The 25,440-nt window shown below is 37.8% G+C and overlaps 3 protein-coding genes and 1 pseudogene across 4 annotated transcripts in view; all 4 read right to left on the reverse strand.

Annotated features, from left to right (window-relative positions):
• Positions 1 to 2,194: 2,194 nt before the first annotated feature.
• On the reverse strand, positions 2,195 to 2,887 carry LOC103472517 (galactose-specific lectin nattectin-like). The gene has a single exon (XM_017307455.1). The coding sequence runs from the start codon at positions 2,821 to 2,823 to the stop codon at positions 2,287 to 2,289; it is 537 nt and encodes a 178-aa protein (XP_017162944.1). The 5' UTR covers positions 2,824 to 2,887; the 3' UTR covers positions 2,195 to 2,286.
• A 1,222-nt stretch (positions 2,888 to 4,109) lies between these two features.
• Positions 4,110 to 5,315, reverse strand: LOC108166689 (lactose-binding lectin l-2-like; annotated as a pseudogene).
• Positions 5,316 to 11,483: 6,168 nt separating this feature from the next.
• Positions 11,484 to 12,285, reverse strand: LOC103472269 (ladderlectin-like). The gene has a single exon (XM_008421769.2). It carries the CDS (start codon positions 12,228 to 12,230, stop codon positions 11,742 to 11,744), a length of 489 nt encoding a protein of 162 aa, XP_008419991.1. The 5' UTR covers positions 12,231 to 12,285; the 3' UTR covers positions 11,484 to 11,741.
• A 4,066-nt stretch (positions 12,286 to 16,351) lies between these two features.
• The window catches only part of rapgef5a (Rap guanine nucleotide exchange factor (GEF) 5a), a 47,565-nt gene continuing 38,476 nt past the window's right edge, over positions 16,352 to 25,440 (reverse strand). Inside the window, exons 12-26 of one of the 2 annotated variants that reach the window (XM_008421770.2) lie at positions 25,092 to 25,170; positions 24,873 to 25,017; positions 23,354 to 23,445; positions 23,223 to 23,262; positions 23,040 to 23,118; positions 22,668 to 22,817; positions 22,333 to 22,430; positions 21,887 to 22,009; positions 21,030 to 21,208; positions 20,843 to 20,933; positions 20,703 to 20,753; positions 20,464 to 20,551; positions 20,310 to 20,374; positions 20,013 to 20,067; positions 16,352 to 19,070 (exon numbers count right to left, since the gene is read on the reverse strand). In XM_008421770.2, coding sequence (XP_008419992.1) covers positions 18,952 to 19,070; positions 20,013 to 20,067; positions 20,310 to 20,374; positions 20,464 to 20,551; positions 20,703 to 20,753; positions 20,843 to 20,933; positions 21,030 to 21,208; positions 21,887 to 22,009; positions 22,333 to 22,430; positions 22,668 to 22,817; positions 23,040 to 23,118; positions 23,223 to 23,262; positions 23,354 to 23,445; positions 24,873 to 25,017; positions 25,092 to 25,170 — 1,454 coding nt within the window. In that variant the 3' untranslated portion in view covers positions 16,352 to 18,951. The remainder of the gene's footprint in view (positions 19,071 to 20,012; positions 20,068 to 20,309; positions 20,375 to 20,463; positions 20,552 to 20,702; positions 20,754 to 20,842; positions 20,934 to 21,029; positions 21,209 to 21,886; positions 22,010 to 22,332; positions 22,431 to 22,667; positions 22,818 to 23,039; positions 23,119 to 23,222; positions 23,263 to 23,353; positions 23,446 to 24,872; positions 25,018 to 25,091; positions 25,171 to 25,440) is intronic. The other variant, XM_008421771.2, reaches the window with a different exon arrangement.

The raw sequence follows: 25,440 nt of genomic DNA on the forward strand, positions 1-25,440 counted from the left end.
TGCGCTGATACGTCGTTGTGCCTGCTAAACACATAACGCTGGCGAGAGCGGTCCATGAGGCGCTGCACCGTCAGCAGCAGTAAGTAGAGGATAGGAATGATTTTGGCAGCTACTATGCTGCTAAGAAAAGTTATAAAATCAGGTTTTCAAAAAAAGAAAAATAAGTAGAGAGAGAGAGAAAGATATGAGTGTCAATTTATAGCTCAGTTTTTCTCCTAGAGGTGGGTAGACTGTGTGAGATTATCAACCATTCAGCATAGTTAGCTTAGCTACAGACTACTGTTTGCCTCCATTTCACTGGCATTTGATAAATTAAAAAAAAAAAGTTATTCATTTAACTTGCCCTGTTGTTACCACACTTAACAACAGATGAGTCAGTCAGCAGCAGCTCTAACCCACATACCTCCTGACCTGTTCTCTCCTAAGTGAAATTAAAGCTGCAGTAACTTTTATTTTAAAAAAATCACATATTTGTTAAAACTGTCATTATGTTGTGACAGTATGGTATGAGGGATCATCTGTGAAAATTCTATTTCCTCTGCTTTCTCCTAGTGCTAGAAACAACCAGTAAGTGGCAGGAGAGTTTTAATGCTGTCAATTACAATCTCATGTGGTGCTGCTCATCCTTCCTCCCCTTGCTCTGTTCTGTGCTGCAGCTAGCATAGCCTGTTGTGAATGCTCAGTCTAGATAGCATAACTACCAATGAGTGCAGATAAACTATTTTCCTGTAATGACATATTGTTTCTCCACCATTAGCACATTTAGCAATGAGTGAATGAAGTTGATTGACAGCACTAAGACCCTCCTCCTGGTTCTGATTGGTTGTTTTGGGCGGAACGTTGCATTACTTTAGCCAGCAATAGTATTTCAGGGACGAGGTGGAGATTGATTGTTTTCACAGATTATCTGTCTCATAGCAAAATGTCACAACATGGTGACAGCTTTAACAAATATGGAGAAAACCTATTTTTTATTAAAGTTATACTGATTTTTGAGAAGTCTGGCTTTCTTTATGTGTATTTTGCACTTTGCTTTTGACTGTTGCTCATGGGGAGAGACATTTCAGTAATCTAAAACTAATATAAAAAATCTAAGCAACCTATTTGCATATGCGGACTGTTGGATGTAAAATTAATGAGCAGTAAATATTGTGCTAATTATCAGTATTGGACCAAAGAAAACAAGGCAAATGCAAGCCTTGGAAATTGTGACGCTTTTTATGGGTCAAATAGACTCAAAAAATTGTAACAGCAGTTCCACATGGGGGGCCCAATCAAATTTTTTGTCAGGGGGCCCAAGATTCCTGGCAGCGCCCCTGAATATACGTGCACACACACAAGCTCACTATTCTCTTTACCTCACTAGGAAACTGGCGTTCAAACAACTTTTGACGGGAACCTTTTCTGTTCCCATGGGCAAACTCCACCCACACTGCGTGGACACTCAGCAGAAGTGGGGGGAAACATAAACACTCTCTGCTTGACTCATTTGTCTTGATTTTAATCAGCGGGTCAATTTGACCCTTACCTTTATAGGTGTCTCAAGTTTAATTATAAATATCAGCCCTTGAAGAAAAAATCTAAAAGTAATCTAAAAAATTTTACAAAAGATCAATTTCAAGGAAATTATTTTTTTTCTTTTTGTAGGTTTTTTTTTCAAAATGTAAATTACATCTTTTATGTTCAAATGGGTAAATTGTTGTAATTGATCCTTTATTTGACAGAAATTAAAAAAAAAAACATCATTGCATAAATATTGATTGAAATTGTTAGTATTGAAGTCAATAATCAGATACAAAAATGTTTTGGAGGATTTTATTTTGTTTCTGACACTATTGCATGATTAAACACTCCACGGGTCAAAATGACCCACGAACCTTATTGCTGTACCTCAGAAACTAACATAACAGGAAGGTTAAAAACAACAGTCCAAATTAAAAATATTCATCATCTGTGATACAGATATTTCCTATTGTATTATCTTCTAACACACTTTATTCTTTTAAATGGAATTTGTTTCACTCAAATTTCTTCAAAGATTCATTGTTTCTGATTTATTTATTTGATGTAATTTTATAAAATGTCATTTTAAAATGTCATTTAAAATAAAAAATCTAATAAATTTATTATTTTATGATCCACACATTTAAAGAATAACAATATCAGAAAACTAGACAGGAAAGGAAAAGTCAGACTTTCTAAAAAAACTTAATTGCACAAAAATGTTGGCATGTTTTATCACTCATGTTCAGTTTCATGTTTTTTATCAGTACAATTAAAATAGAATTACATTCTCAGCAAACAAACAGAAGCAAATTTATCTGTGCACACTTTATCATTCCACCCCTTGGATGGGCCCCAGTTGGTGTGCACACAATATTCAGATCGTCCATAGTGGTTTGGCTCGCCTGTATTCCAAAAGTTGAAGTTGAATCGAGACCCGTCAGACCAGAAATATCTTCCCTCCTGCTGAGCGTCAGACAGTCCGATCCAGTTGACTCCCTGAGTAGGATCAAAGGATCTGATCAGTCTTTTGACAAAGCTCTCTTCTTCCGGACTGTGGATGGACACCAGGTGGGCTCCTTGGTTCACACAGTGCTGCTCTGCATCAGCCCAGGTCATCAAGGTGGCGACGTACTTGTAGCAGCCTCCATTAAAGATGTACCAATACACAGGACATTTTGAATTCTGCTGTTCCGTCAGTTGTTGTCCATCAGCAGCCAGAACCAAAGCAAACAGGAAGAGGAGCAGCATCATGTTGGAGTTCTGAAGAGTCTTAGTCTGGGAAGTCTTATAATCTTGAAAGGGTTTATCTGCCGTCATCAATGGTTAAGAAGATTCTGGAGAGGCAGAGTACAGACTGCTTGCTTTTATATCCTTCAGAATGGGCGTCTTTGCTACTGATGTGATTGGTTGGTAAATCTGCATTAGAGACAATACATTGACATAGTACCTTGATATCCATATACTGATTTAGAAATACCTTCCTGAAAGTGATTCTTTCCTCAAACAACAAGAAATTGGATACAAAAAGATGTCCTGAAAGATTATTTAGGAACCTTCATAATGCACCAATAAAGAAAGTCTGACTGATATGACTGGTTAGTACATAGACGATTCATAGATCAAAAACCTGGATTTCTGTCTGAAAATAGTTTGTAAGCAAAAATCATCAAATGGGGATGCTGTCATTGCACTCTGCTCACCTCCAGACCCTCAAGAGGACTTGAGCAAAGTTGCATGTATGTTGCATCAATTGTCTCTCACAACTCTCACATTATTTGACATCTGATATTTACTCATTCAAACATCCATCCATCCATTTACTAACACCTTTGTCCCTTTTGGGGTTGGGAGGGGTCTCATTCACACAATAGTTCTTAAACTAACTGAAGTTCATGCAGAGGATGAGCCTCAATGCACTTAGAAAAGAAGACACAACATGCAGCTCAATTTCTGTAAGAGAATCCAAGAAGTATTGATGGGATCTAACAAAGATCAACAAAGCACAGACATTTCTTTTTTGTTTCTTGATTCCAGTATATTATTCCTATCACCATAATAATCTTTGGTTTCATTAAACACAATTGAGTACATTGAAACCACCCAGATCATTCACTGATTTAGAAATAATATCATTTTGAAAGTCCTTATTTTCTCAAAGAAACTGGATACTGAACGTTGATGCAGGATGTGAGAGATTATCATTACAGGAAAGTGTGACTGTTAAAGATAATTGCAAAACAGATTTTTGATCTTAACGACCCCATTCCAGGTCAAATAATAAAACAATCAAAACCTGTAGAGAGAAAATGTTATCTTTCGCCTATAAGTAAAATTCTAAATGGTATGAAATTTTACTAAAACATGCAGTAGGCTGCTCTTCTTAATGCTACAGATAAGCATGGAAGTATGTTGGGTGACGGTGACTCCAGCGGTAGGAGTTTATCCTATAACCTTTGGGTTGCCGGTTCAAGCTGTCTCTCTTGTTTGTCCTTGAGCAAAACATTTCACTGAATCACTGCCTGTGTGTTTTTGTTCCCTGTTGCCCTGCTGTGGTGGTCAGAGGTCTTGATGGCACCGGTGTACGGTAGCCTCATTTCTGTGCCTCAGGCCTGCAGGGCAGCTGAGGCTGCAATCACCATGTGAATAACTGAATATTTTGTAAGGCACTGACAAGTACAGGCCATTGAACATCTTTGGTATTAAAATCATTGGATTGGCTCACTTTGGATGCCAGAATTGATGTTAGGATTATTTTAGGTCTGTGTATTTTCAGGCATTTAAATTAATTAATTAATAAGTAAATAAATAAATAATAATAATGTATTTAGACGCAACAGACCACATCCACCCTTATGAATATCAGTGAGTCCAATCAAGGTCCATGACTCAGTAGGATCAAGGTTCTTGATCAGGTTGTTAACAAAACTATTCTCGTCAGGGCTTGAATGGACACCATGTTGGCCTCCTTCTGACACACAGTGGACTCCTCTGCTTCCCCCCATGTCATCAGTGCAGCAACATACTTGTAGCAGTACCAGAACAAGGGATGGGTCCCATTTGTCAGTTTCGGTTCTTGTCCATCTGAAGGACACAGCAGTCAGAGCCAGATCAAGCAAGAAAAAGAGAAAATGCATCATGTTGGAGTTTTGAAGATGCCTTCACGTCTTGCTAGAAATGTATCTGCAAAAGATTTAAAAGGAGAAGAACCAGAGGACAGTCTGATTTATATTCCTGAAGGAAGGTGTCTACTCAGTTAGTGGAACCTGATTGGTCAATTCATCTGCTAAGATCAATGAGCATATGCATCAGTAAAGTACTCAATTTTGTTCAGAAACATTATTAATATCAAAACACAAAGACAACTTTATAATTTGTATATTCAGATCTTATCAAGTTTAATTGCAACACAACCTTTCCCCTAAAATGTTAATCAGGTGTTAAGCAGATTAATGTTACGACACATGAACCAATGGTGTGACATTGCTGATAGGCTGTCTTTAATGTGTGTGACTTTAACATAACCAAACACACACAATGCCAAGCCTGGGCAGAGATAATAGAGACAGGCAGTGTTTGCTAACTTGCTTTAGTGTTGATGCTTGATCCCAGTCAGAGACTGACCCACTTTGATATTTTATTGCCCAACGTGCCAAATCAGCTGCAATGGTGGCTGCAAAGACAGTAATGCCCTTTATTTATGGAGTTCAAAAGAAAAAATAAAATATTTTTAATTCTGTATATCTCCCAAAGTGGCCAACCCACCATTCTTCAGGTTCAATTAATTTAATACCAAATAAAGTACCTATCATACTCAGAGTGCTAATTACAGATGTACAATTTATATTTGTTTTATTATAAAATACCTTATCTAACCTAATAAGTACTTCTAATTATTTTTATTACGGGAATATAGTTTGATTGATTAGAACTCAAATGATTTAAGATGTTATTCCACCTCCTAATTAAACCTGTGAAACATGTCATCTCATCTCTTCTTAATATTCCTCACTTCATACATAGATGGAGATCATAAGTCCCCCACTGAAAACAGGGACTTATAATTTTAAAAACATATTGTTATCAAATTCCTTTGTTTTTCATGGCGTCACAAAGTAAAAATATTTTTTATACTTCATCAAAATAAAATGTTGTATACAAAGATGCAATTTTTTTTCATCTCATGCATTTAAATAGATCAACACATCTAAAGGATAATAATATTAGAACACATGCGTAGGCGCATGCATCAAGCCCACAGACCAAAATCCGTGTCGGTGCGCGTATTAGTTTCAGCAAGTCACGTGACCGATACAGGAACTGTTTCGAAATGATATTAAACTGTTTATAAGGAAGCGAATCTGTCAGTCTGTCAAGAGCATTTGCCAAATCAATTCTTGATCTTTTACAGCGTCAACTGTGGAGCAGCTTCAAATGAAAGATTTCCGCAGTGTGGGACCATTTGGGTCATATATTGGAAAATAAATTTGTTTTGGTATTCATTTTTGTTGTTTCATCCGGTTCTTGTCAGTTTCTACTTGATCTATCTGAATCCAAATTCAGCTGAAATTGACTCTTAATTTTCTTTCGTATTATGTTCTGTAGGTTAAGTGTCGCATATGTTTGACTAAACTGTCTTATTTGACTTTCGGTTATGGCGGCCACGTAAGAAGACGTGCAGAACTTCGCTCCGCTTTCTGCTGCGCTTATTAGGGGAAAAATAACTGCTGTTCACGAAAAATTTGTGTAAGGAAAAGGATATAATGCCTAACTCGACTAAACAGCTCAAAGGGAAAAGTAGGGCATCCAAGCAAACGAAGCTTTTCGACCACAACCTCCGCGGTGAAGCTCGCAAAGCCAACAAAAACATGGCCGCGCAAGAAGAAATGAGTGACTCAGAAAATAGTGTGTAAGACCGACCAAATTTTGGTCGCGCTCGAATCATTGAAAAGTGAGTTCTCCTCGAAACTCGATGGTCTGTTGGTGACACTACAAGATATGAAACAGGAGATGAAAGACTATAATGAACGTATGTCGCGAGCAGAGGACAGTATTTCCTCCGCGGAAGATGAAGTGGCTAACCTACATGCTAGCGTGAACGCCTGACAGGCTAAAAACAAGTTGATGGAAGACAAACTCATTGACTTGGAAACAAGGTCTCATTTGAATAACTTAAAGCTTGTAAACTTGCCAGAAGGTGCCGAGGGTTCAGTTTTATGTGCTTTTTTGGAAAAGTGGATACCCGAAGCACTGGGGAGTGAGAAGCTGCAGACCTATTTGAGCTTGGAAAGAGCGCACAGATTAGGCCCGAGAAAGGACGGCGCCTCCCGACCCAGAGCCTTGATAATGAAGTTCCTCAACTACCGAGAGAAACAAGCCGTCATTCGTGTCGCACGGGAAAAAAAGGACATCTTCTATAAAGAACAACGGGTCCGCTTCTACCCCGACCTGGCCACCGGGCTACACCAGCTTGAGGAAAAAGTTCGACTCGATCCGGGAGGTGCTGCGCAATCTGAACATTGGGTTCAGAACATGGGTTGACAATGGAATAACTTATCCTGCAACGCTCCTAGTGACTTACAAAAACGAGACACTGGCATTCAAAACACCAGAGGAAGCAAGTGAGTTTATCAAAAAACTCCGGAGAGCTCGAGACGCACAGAGCACTAAGTAATGTCTCAGACGCGAACTTAATTCGGTCTGTTACATGTTTATGTTTCTAATATGTTGCATATTTGGGTTCCTAACTTAGGTAACAATAATCATTTAAATGTGAAGAGTACCTTAAAATGCTATTCAATATTAGTGTGCAGGAGTCTTTATTATGTCTAGCAGCAACGGGAGCACTTTTTGCAGAATAAGCTAAACGTGGTTCGGCTGATCCTCAATAATTGTGGATTATCCATCCATCCATTTTCTTGCACCCTTTTTCCCTCAGTGGGGTCGGGAGGGGTGCTGGTGCCCATCTCCAGCCAACGTTTCGGGCGAGAGGCGGGGTCACCCTGGATAGGTCGCCAGTCTGTCGCAGGGCAACACAGAGACACACAGGACACACAACCATGCACACACACACTCACACCTAGGGGCAATTTGGAGAGGCCAATTAACCTGACAGTCATGTTTTTGGACTGTGGGAGGAAACCGGAGTACCCGGAGAAAACCCACGCACGTACAGGGAGAACATGCAAACTCCATGCAGAAAGACCCCAGGCCGGGAATCGAACCCAGAACCTTCTTGCTGCAAGGGAACAGCTCTACCAACTGCGCCACTGTGCAGCCCTAATTGTGGATTAGCTAGTGGCAATAACGGGAGACATAATGGATGTGGGCAGGGCTCCACCTATTTGGGGAAGGGATTTGGAAGTAGGGAAAGGGTTATGTTCTCTATGTTGGATGTATGTTCTACCATCCGGGTTTGTTGTGTCTCACATTTTTACAACGCTAAGCATCCCACTACTTTTGTTGATGTATGTCTCAAACTGTAAAATGTAATTTTATTTCATGGAACTGCAGAGGGCTCCAACGCCTTCAAAAAGTCAAACAGGTCATGAATAGACTGAAAGAAATGGAGTCTAAAATTGTATTCGTGCAGGAAACGCATCTTCTTGATGAGGATAATCTGAAAGTGAGGAGGAGGTGGTGGGGCAATATATATACAGCACCGTTCACTTCTCATTCTAGAGGAGTTATGACACTAATACATGAATCGGTACCATTGCAAATTGAAAACATTATTAAAGACAAAAGAGGAAGATACCTAATACTTCAAGGCTCCCTAATGTCGGAAACTCTAATTTTAACTAATATATATGGCCCTAATGTGGATGATAGTAAATTTTACAATGATTTACTCCTCACTCTGTCTACGGTTAAAGGATCTCACATAATGGGGGCGGACTTTAATTGTACATTACACCCGAGCGTGGACAGATCAACTGGAATTGATCAATCGCATAATAACTGCAGAGCTGCAATTTATAGAATGATGAAAGAGCTGAGGTTGTTGGATATATGGAGAGAAAAAAATCCAGTTAGCAAAACATACTCCTGTTATTCAAGTTCTTTCAAAGCCTACTCCAGAATAGACGACTTCTTCATTTCTACAGAGTTGCAGTTTAGAATCCAAGATAACATTGTAATTTCTGACCACGCCCCATGTAGCTTGGTTTATAGAGATGACCAATTAAAGAGAGACCTGCCGAGATGGCAGTTCCAGCATAAATGGTTACAAGATGAAAACTTTGTGAAATATTTAGGGAAACAAATAGACGAATTCTTTCAATTTAATACTTCAGAAACGACAGCATGTACAAAATGGGAAGCTTTTAAGGCCTACCTTAGAGGTCACATTATTAGTTACACTGCGTCTAAAACGAAACAAACTGAAAAAACTTGAACACAATTGGAAGATAAAATAAGGTTAATCCAAGCTAAAGTAAATGGAGGAAATAAACAATTAGAAAATTAATTATTGGCGTTGAGAGCAGAATATGATAAATAATTAAATCATTTAGTGGGATATCCGGATACAAGATAAACAGAACCAAATCTTCAATTCTTTTATTAAATGCAAATGAAAAAATTAGCCCAACATCAAGTGTATTACAGTTTAAGATGGTAAGGGATTTAAATATTTGGGGATACACATCTCGTCAGATCTGGAATGGGTAGCTACGACCAACTACAATCACATATTAAATGAAGTAGACAATTCATTTGAAAGATGGATGTCTCTACCAATGTCTATGATTGGGAGAATAAATACAATAAAAATTAAAATACTGCCCAAGTTACTTTACATATTTCAGAATGTTGCTCTTCCGCCTCCTCCTGAATTCTTCTCCCAAATAAAGAAGAAGATGTTACGTTTTTTTGTGGAACAACAGAAAATCCAGACTCCGTTTGTCTTTACTATATCTTCCTTATGACCGTGGAGGCTTGAACTACCCGAATTTTCACTTGTATTACTATGCTGTGCAGTTGAGATCTATGATGTTTTATTACAGTGATCAGTCGCCGCACTGGGTTGACATGGAGACTCAGGATTTAAAAGTGACTCTCCCTTCATACTTCTATTCAGATTCAGTATCAAAGCCTTTGAAACATACTAAAAATCAATTTCTCAAAAACATGATAAGCGTTTGGAGAGATGTAAAAAAAAAATTTAATGAGCCACACTGCTTGTCTCTGTTCAGCCCAGTGTGGGGTAATCAATTTTTTGTACCCGGTAGAGCAGACTTAACCTTTAAAGCATGGAAAAACAAAGGACTCCAGATGATTCGGGATCTTTATGTATCAGACTCAGACATACTAATGAGTTTTCAGGATCTGCAACAAAAATTCCACCTAGATAARAAACACTTCTTTAAATACCTTCAACTCAGAAACTTYATAAGAACGAGTCAAAATAATGTTCTGGCTAAACCTGCCAAATCAGCTTTAGAAAAAATGTTAAGGGATAGTTTAAAGGCAGGTATTATATCAGAGTTCTATCACTCACTGATGTTGCATATATCTGAAGGATCTCATGACAGACTTAAAGCTTGGAAGGACGATTTACAGTTAAAGTTATCTGAGGAAGAGTGGCAAACAGCATGCAAACTGGCCCATACCAGCTCTATCAACACTGCGCTTAAAATGATCCAATTCAAATGGTTAATGCGGGTTTATATAACACCAGTGGACCTCAACAGATATAATAGGGAAATATCTGATGTATGTCCAAAGTGTACAGGAGATAGAGGAACTTGGATTCATTGTGTGTGGTACTGTAGGAGTATTATATTGTTTTGGAAAGAGGTAAAAGATGCAATTGAGAAAATTATTTCCAAACAAATAATTATGGATCAGAAGCTGTTTGTGTTTGGACTATGCCCAGAAAAACATAATTATACTAAAAACGGACAAACTTTTATAAACTTAGGTCTGCTCAATGCAAAAAGATGTATATCACTTTTCTGGGGGAAGACCCATAGACCGACTATAAACCTGTGGTTGCAGCAGATGACATCCACCCTCCCTCTGGGAAAGATTACATGTGTATTAAAGGGTAAACAGAATCTGTTTGAATTCATATGGAATCCCTTTATTAGGTATGTCCAACATCTGAACTTCTTGGAGGATGGCGCAAATGACTGAAGATTATGTTCACTGCAGTTCCCAAAGACAATTCTATTGGAGAACATACACTGCTGAAGTAAATATCTCAGTATATGGATGAGGTGTAGATTATGCGATGGGTTACATTGGAACTACAAATGTGAGAGACATTTTGTTGTTCTTGTTTTGTGTTGTGTATTTCATTGTGACTTGAACCAAACTTCTATTATTACTGGCATTCTTTGTTAAATTTTCAAACGGTTTGTCTTAACTGTAAAATTCCAATAAAGATACTTGGGGGGAAAAACTGTCTTATTTAAATAAATCCACCTTTTCAATGTTGATAGACAGGCATAAGAATGAACTCCCAGATACATTTTGATAAACTCAGATATACAGCCTTTCTACAAATTACTCAATTGCTTTTTATAAATTTCATATAGCTACAGTGATCCCTCGCTATAACGCGGTTCACCTTTCACGGTATCGCTGCTTTGCAGATTTTTTTGTGCAGTTTTTTTCACAGTGTTCTGCGTCCTGATTGACCGTGACATTGGTAAACAGTCTCCGCGCTGTAAATGTAATGTTTACTTAATTTTTTTCTACAGCAGGAGAAATTTTGTCAAAAAAGCTTAACAGGCTAAATTTCAAAATGTAAAAACTTTTTTTAAAATAAAAATCTGTGGGGGAAAAAACAGTCCACAAGCATCCTCATTCAAACACATTCATTTCAATTTTCACTTTATTGTACATGTTCACATTTTTTATTGAATGTATATCAAATATATTTTAGATTCAACTGAAGATATGACATAATACAATATATAATATTCAATAAAATACGAAGACTTAAATCTTATTGTATAGACTAGGTCATCAAATCACTACGTTGCCTGTAGGAATTTTTAATGTCCAGCAGGTGTCAGTATTGAGTGACACAGTATCAACACAGAATCGACACAGTTTTGCTATGTGTCGAAACAATACATGACGCCTCATCTACCCATCACTACAAAGAAGTATTTATAAGGAGTGATAAGGCAAGGTAAAATTATAAACAAATTATACAAAACATTTGCACCTTTTATGATCAACACATTTAAAACATCTGAACAGATTTAGAATAACATTGTCAGCAGCTATTGCAAATCTAGGCGAGCTTTACAAACGGAGGAAAATTTGTCTGTACACACTTTATCATTCCATCTCTTGGCTGAGTCCCAGTTGGTGTGCACACACGGTTCAGATCCTCCTGAGTTGTTTGGTTCTCCTGCATTCCACAGCTTGAAGTTGAATCGAGACCCATCAGACCAGAAATATGTTCCATCCTTCTGAGCGTCAGACAGTCCGATCCAGTTGGCTCCCTCAGCATGATCAAAGTTTCTGATCAGCATTTTGACAAAGTTCTCTTCTTCCAGACTGTGGATGGACACCAGGTTGGCTCCTTGGGTCACACAGTGCTGCTCTGCATCAGCCCAGGTCATCAAGGTGGCAACGTACTTGTAGCAGCGTCCATTGAAGATGAACCAGAACGGGGGACAGCCGCCCCGCTGTAGTGTCATCTCCTGTCTGTCTGAAGGAACCACAGCAGCCAGAGAGAGACCAAACAAGAGGAACAGCAAAATCATCTTGGAGTTTGATGTTCTTGATTCTGAGAAATTTCAGTGTTTTGCTGAAGTTGATCTGCAGGGATGGATGCAGAAGAAAGTTCTGGAGAGACAGGAGTTCACCTGTTCTCTTTTATATTCATCAGAAAGGGCGTCTATTGTGTTCCTGTTAATGAGCTACTTTAATGTTTGTTTTGAATTCCCATAAACGCTGTGCCTTATCGGTACTCTTTATCTGTCTCCTTAATGATAATCAATGAAGTTCTCAAGTTTATTTGCATGGTACCTTCAAGCAACAAGTTCAAAGGGTTTTATGTCATAAAAACACAAGAATAAAAGGTCATAAGAATATACAGTCACCAATTGAGAAATTATGTAACAAACATTTATGCAATGTTTGTTTAAAAAAAGTTGCATAATCTAACAAACATTGAATACATATGTTTGTATATATATGTTTGTAACAAAGTTATATTTGTTTAATTTTGACATTTCAAATATCAACATTTTCTGAAGTAAGTTTAATACACTTTAATGAGCTATAAATATATGTTTTCTACCAGCTCAAAAGAAATAGAAATAAAATCAGTAATCCATTTCCTGTGTTTAATGCTCTTCCTAAGCTCAGTTTTATATTGTATTTCTGTTCTAACATCATTCATTCTTTGAAACAGTGCTATAAAGTTTCTCCTTGTTGTTGCTAAGTATCAGACACAGTCACTGAGTTGTAAAAGAGAGACATGATAATACCAGTTGGATTGAAGAGAATGAGGAAGAGATGATTTCTGTGGAACTGGAGAAGGACACAGAGAATGGAGCAGAAACAACAACAAAAAACTCCCAGGTACCTGGGTGTGCAGGACTGGGTTGACATATTACACCTTTCCTTGGGATTATATAAACCTCTTAATATGAACCTCTTAAGATTAAAATGCCCAATAGGTCTGCATAGCTTTGGAGGCTATTTGTTTCCTATAATATTTTATTTGATTTTTTTATCAAGTGTTTGTTTATCAAACCTTTATAGATTGATTTGTATTTTTGTCATTTAATACAAACACACACAGAGTAGTTTTGATTGTTGAACTGATTGCTCTCATTCAGTAAATAAAGATATTTGTTGTCCAATCAGATAAAAAGTCTTTCTCACCAAGCTCCCAGGCCGACGTTCAACCCCACTGCTCCCCCATCAACATGCTCCCAGTAAATAAAGCCATGCATCTCAGGGGCTGCATTAAAAACCCCTAAATCATTAACATGTCTGATGTGGCTCAACCTTATCTCTTTGAATTTTTGCATCCTCTGTAAAACCAGAACAGATAAAGCTGCCTGGTAAATTAATAACATTTACAGGAACAGAACAAAGAAATTATGATTGAGCAATATCTGTGTGGTACACCTGAAACTTTTTCTAAGCAAAATTAATGTTACTGATAATTTTGTCAATATATATACAATTATGATCACACATTTTGTATTTTTTTTTATGTGAATGAAATTTCTCCACATTGTTCCAAACTAACATCACTTTGTACTGAATGATCACAACCTGATTAAGGAAAATTAAGAGGGCTTTGATTTTTCTTGTTTAATTAATATAAAGCATTTCCTGTTTATTTTAATAAACAAATCTGTGATTTTACAGTCAAAATGTTAACCCAACATTTTTTCTGGTGAACTGTTACTTTTAAAAAGATGTCCAAAAAGCTGTGATGCTGAGTGCAGTTGGGCATGTTAACAGATGCATTAACCTTTAATGATTATGTAACAACAATGCAGATGTCCTTTCTTGGTGATATAAAAGGAAGCAGCCTGAAGTTTGTCTCTCCAGGATTCTCCTCAACATCCATCACAACAGAAAAACTCCAGCAAGATCTTCAGATCCTTCCACATCAGAGGCATCGAGCTCCAAGATGATGTGGTTCCTCTTCCTGTTTGGTCTGGCTCTGGCTGCTGAGCCTCCTTCAGGTGTACAGGAACTGAAGCTGGTGCATGGCGGCTGTCCCTTGTTCTGGTTCAGCTATGAAGGTCGCTGCTACAAGTATGTTGCCTCAGCGATGACCTGGGGAGAAGCAGAGCTCCACTGTGAATGATCTGGTTTCCAGGTTGTCTCCCTGTGATTATGATTATGATTGAAAATTAATTATTAATGATTATGATTGAAAATTATTATTAAAAATAATTATTATAAATTATTGTGATTATGATTGAAAATATAGGAGCAAATTTAATAGTATCATTAAAATGCACTTTGAACTATTCTAAAGGTTAGTAGTGTGTTCTTTACTATCATTTGCTTATCTTCTGTTATTCCCTGTCATTAGATTTTTCCATCTTGCAGGTTTAATCTGTTAAGCATTGAAGCCACATCATAAAATCTTTACGGGACAAAAGATCCACAGAAAAATAGAAAAACAAAAGAGCAAAAATGCACTACTACCTTGTAACATGAATATCCTTCATTCTCACACAAAATCTAGTTCCTTTGGCCTTTGGGATTTTCCCCAGGACAATCATATTTAGGTCACTTCCTTCAAGCCATGTAATTTATATTACCTTAGTTTTGGGAATGTTCCCAGTGATTGCAGGACATGATATTAAAGTACACTTCCTTCACGCCCCATTTGTTACTTAACATTCTAGTTACCGACTCTTGTCACAATATAAAAAGACAAAAGCAAAACATTTTCCCACTGTCTGAAGTTAAATCAGATCAAACATTTCTCATTTTAGGTTAGTTGGAGTTATCCAAACCATTTTTATTTGCTACATTCCAGAAAATATAGCAAGTTATTTTGTAATTTCCTGTCAGTTTAGAAGTTTATACTTTTGAGTTAATTGGAGGCTCACCTGTGGGTGTATTTTAAAACCCCATCTGAAACACACTGCTTTTTTGATACTACTGGAAAGTCAAAAGCTTTAACAGAAGTTTAATTTCATTTTCTTATAATTGGCTCATTTATGGCTCTTCGGAAACATTGCCCAGTCATGGAAAGTGTATTTCAATTAGGATATTTCAGTAGATGAATGGGGAAAAAATATGTCAAATGAGTCAAGAACCAACTCACCTGTAAACGTCTCACAACCTAGACCAGTGATCCCCAAACTACGGCCCGCGGGCTGGATCCGGCCCCCAATACAATACCAGAGAGCATTTAGATTTTTTTAACGTATTTTCCGGACTATAAGCCGCTACTTTTTTCCTAAGCTTTGAACCATGTGGCTTATATGTGGATTTTTCTTCAACCACCAGGGAGCTCTTTAGCAGGATCATATAAAGTCAAAATTGGAAATAAAAGAAGAAAGTGCCCATTAAAACGGAATTAGGTTTTAATAGGGAATTGAAATGTGAGAATGTTGTTGATCAGTTAAATAGCATTGAGGGGAAAAAGATTTTTAGTTTTTTAAAATAATACTGGGAACATTATGAGAATTTGAGGTACAGATATTAGGATCCAATAGATGGCAGTAGTGCAACAATAATAGATGCAAGCTGCTGTTGAAATCTAAAGAAGAAAAAAAAAAAGCCCATTTTCATTTAGCACATGCTAGTAGCAGACACAAAGGATCAGCACTTTTACTGTTACGGTTCGGAAACCACCGTAATCAGTTCAGTTAAATCTAAACTTGGCAACTTTTCTTTTTCAACTATAATAAATGCGATATTCAATTGACCTGTTATGACTCAAATTTTGGGTGTCTGCCCCCCTCTGCTGCTGCTACAGTGTTGTGGAAAACCTGGAGCGGCAGAGATATCTGCAGCTTATTTGTGTACGGTTACTGGTTTAAAAAAAAACTGTAGGGGTGCGGCTTATAGACCGGAAAATACGGTATTTATTTAATAAATAGCGTTATTTCCTGGATTTTTTCTGGTTAGAACCCAGAGAGGGTTATTTGATTGTGCTTTCTGGAAAATAATAAAGTCTTACATTTAGGCACTCCTACAATTGTCACACTTTTTCTGTTACAAACTGACTCCGGCCCCCCACCAGAGAAGGGAAAAGTTATGTGACCCCCTCAGGAAAAAGTTTGGGGACCCCTGACCTAGGCTGTAATTCCAATGGAATTTTGAATGATGAAGCTGCATTTTAGAAAAAAAAAGACTTCAGTTGCCTGAGGTTTGAAGAAGACAAGGAGACGAGTTGCTTTGTGATTCACTTCTTTTCCATTTTACAACTGATAAATAACATACCAAACATAGGCATATTTACACATAAACAATATTACAATTGTACAAAGCCTTTTCCTTAAACTCTTACATTGTGAATTTTGTGTATTTTTCTTTTTTTTTATCATGCAAACAAGTTTTGAACAACAGCTTTAAAAAAACAGAACTGTACACTTCTATAACAGCGGCTAATAAAACACTGAATACAGCCTCCTGTTGTATTGTCCGTTCAACGTTTGACAGACTTATTGCACTTCTGCTGCCCTCTAGTGGCTACATTACAGCACAAAACGTATTTGACCCCCGGATGCTTTGCAGCTTTAATTAATCTCACACCTGCTCTCCTCAAAAAAAAAAAAAAAAACTGTGGATGGCACAAAAACCAAAGACGTTTAGTCACTATAAATAAACACAGGTTTTTAATAAATAACCAACTTAACTTCTTTACACATGATCAGCAAAGGGTGTCTGTATGTACATCATGCACGGCTCTATGCTAACCAAAAAGAAAACATTTGAATGTTACTTTGAACTCAGATGTGTGCTCTGATGTATAAGTCTAAGCAACTATTCGTTGTGAGAGCGTCACCAGGAGCATTTTTACAACAAAGCTTGTAATATTGTTAAAGATTTAATCGTGATTATCGTATAAAAAAGTTGACATCTCAAATTGATTTATCTCAGTACACCAAGAGGTTGCTGGTACGCTGTTTAACAGGTTTCGGGCATAACTACGCTGAATTTACGACTGTAACATTTTTTGCTGTTATCCCGACCGAGTTCTAGAAGAACAAATTCAAAACAGCGGATTTACCGGCATAGTTTCAGTTTCCAAAAGTAAATCTTAAACGATAAGCGCTTGAACAACATCTTTCACTTTTATCGACTAATCCTGTTAAGATAAAGCGCTTAAAGCTCTCAACAATGCTTCCAAATGGATCCAAATCATAATGGTAACAGTAAGACTGATAACTTTTCATTTTGAAATATTTCTTCACTCCATGAACCTAGAAAACATTTGGCACAATTTGGGGAAATGTCTCCTGTTGATGTAACAACCATGAAAAAAGAAAAAAAAATCTCTTTCTTTGAAATCCAAATGAACACTTGTAAGAGAATCTTCACAGTATTGCACTTTATCCCTAATTGAAACCTTATAAAAGTCCAAAAAAGGCAGCAAATGCTTGTCTGAGTTAACATTTAGAATATCACTGCACTGTTGCAAGGAAGTGACAAAAAGAAGGGGGAAAAAACAAACTGAAGGCATTTACAGAAATGTAATAAAATAACCAATGAGCAACAAGAAGGATTTTTTGATCCGTATGTCAGACAATAGCTTTCTGCTTTCGTGCTGCATTTGTGTGCGGGCATAAAATAGAAAATGTTATTATCTAGTCGGGCTTTCCCCCACAGTGACTTAGAAAAAAAAAATCTCAAATCCATTTCCTTTGGTTCCATTAATCTGTCAGTGTCCTGAATTAGTTCTCACAGTATAAATGAGATCGTTTCAAAATGAAACACTATTTTCAGTCAGTAGGTATTAATTATCCGTCTTCTTCCTATGAAAGTGAATCAGTGGTACAAAGCTGTTCTGTTGTGCTGCACTTCGAATAAAAGACATCGACACAATAAACCTTAAAGATATATATGTATATAGAAAAAAAAAGAGAAAAAAAAAAAGAGCGAAAACATTGATCTCTGCTGGGACTGTTTCCATAGAGACCAGGTTCAATAGCACATCTTGACAGAAAGCATCTCTGCGAGGAGTCAGGTTGGCTTCACATGATCCAAGGAGCGGACGGACGTCATGCTTGTTAACGGGGCAAACAGAACAGGAGAGCTGCAGCGCTCAACAGAAAGGCTTGGCACTGAAAACCGTCAGCTCCACAGTATGTACAAAGCTAACTAATCGTTTCTATTCACAATAAAACATCATAGAGATGAGAGTACGAGGGTTTGTTTCAGGCTTTCAAACCCAGAACCAGTTGGCTTTAGTTATTCCTGCACAATAACTAAAAAGGCTGCACAACCTAATAGCATGTCTGTGAAAATAAGTGTGAGATATGCAATAGAAATCATATTGGACAGTCTGACGCACATTTTTTTTTTTTGTTTAAAAAAAAAAAAAAAGAAAATCTAAATGCTTTCGGGTTTGAAATGGAGATGCGGTTATCAAGTCTTTGTTGATGTTCAATGGGAGCAGTGGGATTCACAAAAATAAAGGAATATTCCACCTGACGAATAGAAAAATAACCAACTGATGACGAGAACAAAACAAAAGCCTAATCAGCCTAGCAGGTACTGTACAAACTAATCACAGCCTCCTCGACGCTTAGCTCGGTTTCTCCGTCTTCCTGCACGGATTCGGTTTCTGCAGAAGGTTCCCAGGGAGCGTGTGGAGGTTAGAAACCCTTCACAAGCACATGTTGAGTGTATGAAAGCCTTTTGAGAGTGGACTGTGTTGGACGACAGACTGCAGTCCATCTCACAGCACTGCTGGTTGTGTGATCTTGCTGCAGTGTACGTGCGACAGTTTGCTGTACAAAGCGTCCCCACTGTCACACAGGCTTACGCTTAAGCACGCGGCTCCAGCTTGTGCGACAGTTCAAAGAGCGTCTGTTGATTGTCGATGATGTGCAGGTAGTGAACGCTCGCTCTCACCTCCGCGCTGTCCACTCCGATAACCTCATTGCCTAGGAGACAGACGGAGAACATGTGCTGAAGTCAAACACGAGTCTTTCCTGGAAGCCGTCCCGTTGTGAAGCTCAATGGACATGTATAAAAATAAATAAATCGAAAACAAAAAGCCCGTGTAGAAACTGTTGCTTGGTAACTGTAAGAGAAAACCAAATCAGCAGTGCAGATGCAATGCTCTAACTGAGCTGCAGGTGGCAGCAGGTAGTAGCAAACGTCAAAACAACATTACACATTTAGACGGCGCATTTCTCAAATTGACTTTATGTTTTATAAAACAGGCATTATCCTAAATAATTAGTAATAAATATGTACATGATTCTCATTCTTTGTTTTCTTATGAATGAGTTTAAAGATTCACTGTTTTATATTGTGTGTTTAACTGGTCTGTTTAGAGACGTACTCATCATAATTATTAAATTACACTGTAACGCCACCACTCCCTATTGACTTTACATGGGAGTGTGCAACATAAAAAGAAAAGTTATCTTGAGTGCTCAAGGAAGCATTTCATGCATATGAGCCAAAGGAAAACATTTAGTTCTTGAAGTAGCCGTCATTGCGGAAAAACGAACAAACATTATGACTTTGATCCATTGCACTGATTTAAAAAAAAGAAAATCTAAGCTGTTCCGCATGCTCGGTTGGAACCTGCTTCTTAAGAAGTGTTTGTTTTCTTTTTTTGTTGTACGTAGATCCACATACCAGACACTGACTTGGCTCTTCCTCTGCCCAAAAACATCAGAGTACAAATATCCGTTTCACGTTTTTTCTTTTTGTTGGTTTTCCAGATTTAGCAAATAAGAAACCAAAATGTTCTGACAATTTTCTCTCCGCACGATTCAATTTAAATCCAAAATCCTAATTAACTTTGTCTTTTTTTTCTATTTTCTATATCTATTTTGCCATTAAAACAAATATTCATAAATACTGATACACACCTGACTGGTCACTTTGGCAGTGGCGAATCATCCTCACTGTGTCTGCTATCATATGCTGTTGAAATGAGAGAGGATATATTCAAACACTAAAGCTTCATTATTATCTGTGAAAAAATAGAAGATCTTTTAAGGTAAATTCTACATATTCTGTCACCTACATGTCATTCATTTCAAAGGAGGATTTAGTTTAATTTTTTTTATTCTACAGAAAAACAATCTCAAGTATTTTCAATAAATAATCTGCTGTAATGTTTGATTTAAATGTTTTAATCTACAAAAACATAAGACTTCACTCACCAGCTTCTCAAAGTTAACCAGGTTGTCATGGAAGGTCTTATTTCCTTCATGGATGAAAGTGATATCTAAAAGCAGTGGACAGGCATATTAAAGTTTAACTCAGTGTTGTTTTTAAAATCTATATTTATGTGTGAGTGAAGGATTTAGAGGATACCTTTTAGGAGAAGAGGCATGAAAGGGATCTTAGGAGGTTTCATCCTTTTGAAGGCCTCCCTATAAGCTTTGTGGTTCAGAGATGGGTCCTGTGAAGAGTCGGAGGAAGAGAGAAAAGCTTTAGAAGGCTTGAAAAGAAGGGGAGAAATTTAAGGATTTGTCTATCAAGAAAGAAAGAAAGAAAAAAAATGCTGGAGCTCATTTGAAGCTCTGCCTGCAACACTTTCTCTCTGTTCTCACCGTGATGAGCTCCAACTCTGAGAACAACTTCTTGAATTTCCCAGGGCATTTCTGAAAACAAGAGTGTTTGAATGTAATAATTGTCCAGCGCAGAGTTTGCATCTAAATCTAAGTCAAAGACCAGCAACACACATCCTTACCTCCCATGTCTGGTTTAGTCTGCTGACAGCAGCTGTGTTCAGACCCATTATAATGGCAAACGCAGAGTTCAGATTTCTTTGGGCTTTACAGCTACAAATGAAGGAAAAAAACAAAACAAAATGGAAACAAAATCAGAATCTTGATGCTCCCAATTAGTTTTCCGCTCTTCATTTTGTGTCCACTCACTGAGCTGCGATCTTGATGAACTTCTTCAGCAGCTGCACTCTCTTATTAAGCGACACACACATGAGCACCTCGGACATGACCCACTGCTGGACCTCGTTACAGCGCTGGAGGAGGACCGAGAGCGCCGCCGTGTGGCCGGAGCCAGGAGCGCGACTCAGAGTGTAGTACACCAGCTCCTGCTGCATGACGCATGGAAACATTATTTTAAATAAATTAATTGTGAATCAATAGGAGCCATGACCATAAAAAACAAACAAAAAAACAAAGGAAATCCTACTATTGCAAAATTATTGCAGAATATTGCAATGAAAGCTAGAATGAGTCCACAGTATTCCCACAAGTCTGCAGTCAAGCCTGTCAACTGTTTTGTCAAAACAAAACAGTTGACAGGATTTTTTTTCATCTTTAGTATCTTGGGAACTTTTTTCTGTGTCAGCATCAACTGCAGTGGGAGTTTATCCCGTCCACCATATTTCCCGTTGATATTTCTCACAAAGGTAAGAGCAGAAATGCTATATTTATTCAGAATTAGAGTTCAAGTGTCATGAATTAATGCTAAATATGACACAGACGCCAGATTCCAAGCAGGTAAAGATGTCAGCTTTATCACAATGTCAATGTGAATTTATTGCTACCAATATCGTCAATATTCAACAATTTTGCTGATTTCCTAATATTGTGCAACCTTAAATAAATTCTGACAAAAAGTGTAGGAATTGTTCTTCACTAATTAAAAGATTATTACTTGCAAAGTCAATTGTGGTGAGACTTGCAGTTATTTAAATTTTTTGACACAATCTGATCTGAAATACATTAAAATGCTTGAATGCAACTCATTTATGTTTCTGTGTAGATACCTCATGGATGGATTTGAAGAGGCTCCAGTCCAGGTGTGTGAGCGCTGCAGCCACATCCCAGGTGTTGATGCCTAAGAGACGAACCGGCCTCCTACTCAACTCGGCGCAGTCCGTAAGCGGAGGCTGCAAATACAAACACAGAAAAAAAATAAATAAATCAAAGAAATGTCAGATACACAGACAATCTTTTTTATTTAAACTGCATTAAATATTGTCTCCTCGTCTGAATAAATTAAAGCTTTAATAAAAGTGATCCTAATTACTATTCTATAACATGAATTAAAGAAGAAAAAAATCAGAAAATTCATTCCGATGTCTGATTATAACATACCGCTGCGGACATAACAATACCATAAGGAGAAAATGTTCTAAGGAAGTGCATTGTTATTTTAAGATTCATCTCTACAGAGAAATTGATTCATGAATACAAAAGGATATTTACACACCAAGATCTCAGTGAGGTCCCTGTGACAGGCCACCAGCTTCCCCTGTGGGGTCAGAGACTCTGAATAGACACAGTCGCTGGGCTGCAACATCCTCCGCTCTGCAGAGACAAATAATAAAAAAAAGGAGAAATGATTATGACAATTAAGATAATCTAAAAAAAGGAGAGAGAAGTCAAGTTCCATTTGGGTTTGTATGTTCTAGAAATAGTGGATCACAAAGCATCCAGCAAATCATCACTAGGTCTGAAGTTACATAAGGTTTTATAAACTCTTGCGTAAGTGAATCTCAGGAGAAACATTTATTTATTGAAAAACAGTGTGAATTCACTGTGCACCTCCGGTATGCGACACCACAGCCAGCACCATGTCCTCCTCTGCTTTGTCCAGCTTCAGACCCAGGATCCGCAGAAGCTCCCGAGCCTCCAGAGCAGGATGTGTGTGGACACTTAGGTAGGAGTCAGGACTCATGTATACGCAACATATCACTGGAAAATGTATTGAAAATATTTACCATAAAGGAGAAGAAGCAAAGAGCTTCAGGAAAAAACACAAGCAAAGTTCAAAGAGGACCGCTTGACTAGATTAATGTTAAGTGCAAAATTGGAGACAAAGACGGGAACCGTCTTTGTTTAGGAAATTTACATAAATCAAAATTCTGTTATTATCCATAATTATGTTGAGCTGTTTTGTATTTTTGTCTCACTCACCCTCTCTCTGGTCCGCTGGTGAATTGCGAAGCTGCAGACTGTTCTCCTTTAAGCTCATCTGCTGGTACGCTTGCTTACTCTGACAGGCAAAGAACAACAACCACTGAGTTTTGAAAACCTCTAAATATGACGTGACGTCTTTTAAGTTTACCTTCATGTACTTTTAAATGTGAAACTGCTTACTTTAAGTACCTTTTGGTTGGGAGGGCAGTCGTCCACTGTGCTACAAGACGATAACACACACAGTAGTAAGCAGGAATTTAGCAACCAGACGCACAAACTTAAATCGATCCCATTTGACAAGAAGTGCTTACTGTCTGCGACGCAGAAGCTTCTGAAACTCTTTCAGGTCTTTCTCCAGCGAGGGGAATTCATACAGATCCTCTAGGACGTACCTGTACAGCGTCTGACAGACAGAACAGGAAGATGATGATCATTGATGACAGCAGGACTTATTAAAGGAAGAGTTAGTCTTTTCCAAAAGGGTTAGTGTGATGCTGAATAGCCAGGGTTGTGAGAAAAACAACAACAAAAACCTCAACTTGCAACAAACTGACACCATATGTGTTAGCTTTATGTATTGAATCTTCCAGTAGGCATAGGCTGGTTTATTGTGAGATATACTGAGGTTTTATTTTGCAGCTGTGATTGCATTTTAATGTGGAATTAGTGAAAGTGTGAAAAATATATGTGAATATCAAGTAAAAGTCTCTTAGAGTATAAAAAAATCCTTTCAGACAGAATGAACTAACGATTTCAGTTAAAAGTATCTTAGGAGCTTTTTCCTCAACTGCAACTGCATAATTAAAAATTTTATTTTTCTGATTGTTGAACTTTGACCGAAACCAATGAATATCAGAAATGCAGAACTATTTCAGCTTTTTTTTTTTTTTTTTTTAAATCTAATTAAATAAAAACAAACAAAGACACACATGGTCACACATGAATAGAAATTTTTTGCGCCGCAATCCCAAACAAACATGCCAAGTTTCATTTTCATAACTAACAATACAAGCTTTCTAATTAGTGAGATTAGTCAGATGTTTTAAAAAATATCAGAATAAGAAACAGAAAAAATCAAACTACCATTAAGCTCATCATTACCAGTCTGAGCAGCTGATTTAATAACCAATATGAGCTGAAGCACATGCTCTGAAGTGCAAGCATGTTCACATGTGTGTATGGTGTAGAATTAATAATAACCTTGTACAGCTCAACACACTCTCTCTCACACACACGCAAACACACACACGCAAACACACACACTCAAACACACACACGCACACACCTCTTTATCACTGTCATTGACCCTCCGTAGCCCCGCAAATCCCAGCTTCCCTCTCATCCCTCTGTTACTAGGCAACTATCACCTGGGTTACGCACTCCACATAAAATGATACCCTTGCCAATCCTACCACTCTGGTTTCTATGGTAACCCGTGAGAGCGCAAAGGAGCAGTCAGTTTATGAAAGAACGAGCAAGTGGAGGGGTGAGTGTGTGGATGTAACAGAGTCTGTGTTCGCTGCCCCTCTGGGAGGATCCAAAAAGAAGTCCGGTCAGATTCTTCTGGTAAACTCACTTATTACTTATTACAGCTAATAAATAAACCTGAGCTAGTTATTTCCATTACTGATCAACAACTACAACTATGCCCCTTCAATCCATGATGGTTTTATAGAGCTGGAAACGTTAACATTTAACAGCAAAAAGAAAAAAGCCACACAAATAAAGTCCTCAGTTTACCTTATAATAAAAAAGGACACCTTAAGATCAAAATGAGGGTGTGTAAATGGAAACCCATTGACAAGCAAGTGTTAGAAGTGACTGCCATACCTTCATGAAGCTCCTGACATGCTCCTCTTCTTTGAGGAAATCCTTGTAAAGCCTGCTCCAGTGGGACACAAGCCGCAATACTTTGCGCTTCCTAAAGAGGGCGTCTTTGCCTTCCTCCTGGCCCCTGCAGCGTGCACTGCTATAAGTGAACGTGGTCAAGGAGACAACAAACCAAGAAGTGAAGGGTTTGTGTGTGGGATTTGCATGCTGTAAGGATATTGTCCCAGCAGTGCCTGACAGAGGTCATGAGTGGACATGAACACAAGGTAGGTCAGCAGGAAGTCGTCCAGCAGCATTTCTGTAACACAAAGCACATCATCATCGTGAGTCATTTTAAATACCTCTGATATTACTTCCTTTATGCTATTAAACATTTAGAATAGACAACATCTGACACCTGAAGCCCTTTAATTTGTTATGAAGTTGATGAAATTAATAAAGGACCAAGCAATGATTGGCAGATAAAAAAATAAACAATAGATGTTGCACAAAAGGCAACATTCCTTTCTGGAAGAAAAAAAAATAGAACTACACCAGTAATGATGATAATTATCCCAGTAACCACTCT

Source organism: Poecilia reticulata, linkage group LG11, assembly GCF_000633615.1.
Source record: "Poecilia reticulata strain Guanapo linkage group LG11, Guppy_female_1.0+MT, whole genome shotgun sequence".
Taxonomy (NCBI): Eukaryota; Metazoa; Chordata; class Actinopteri; order Cyprinodontiformes; family Poeciliidae; genus Poecilia; species Poecilia reticulata.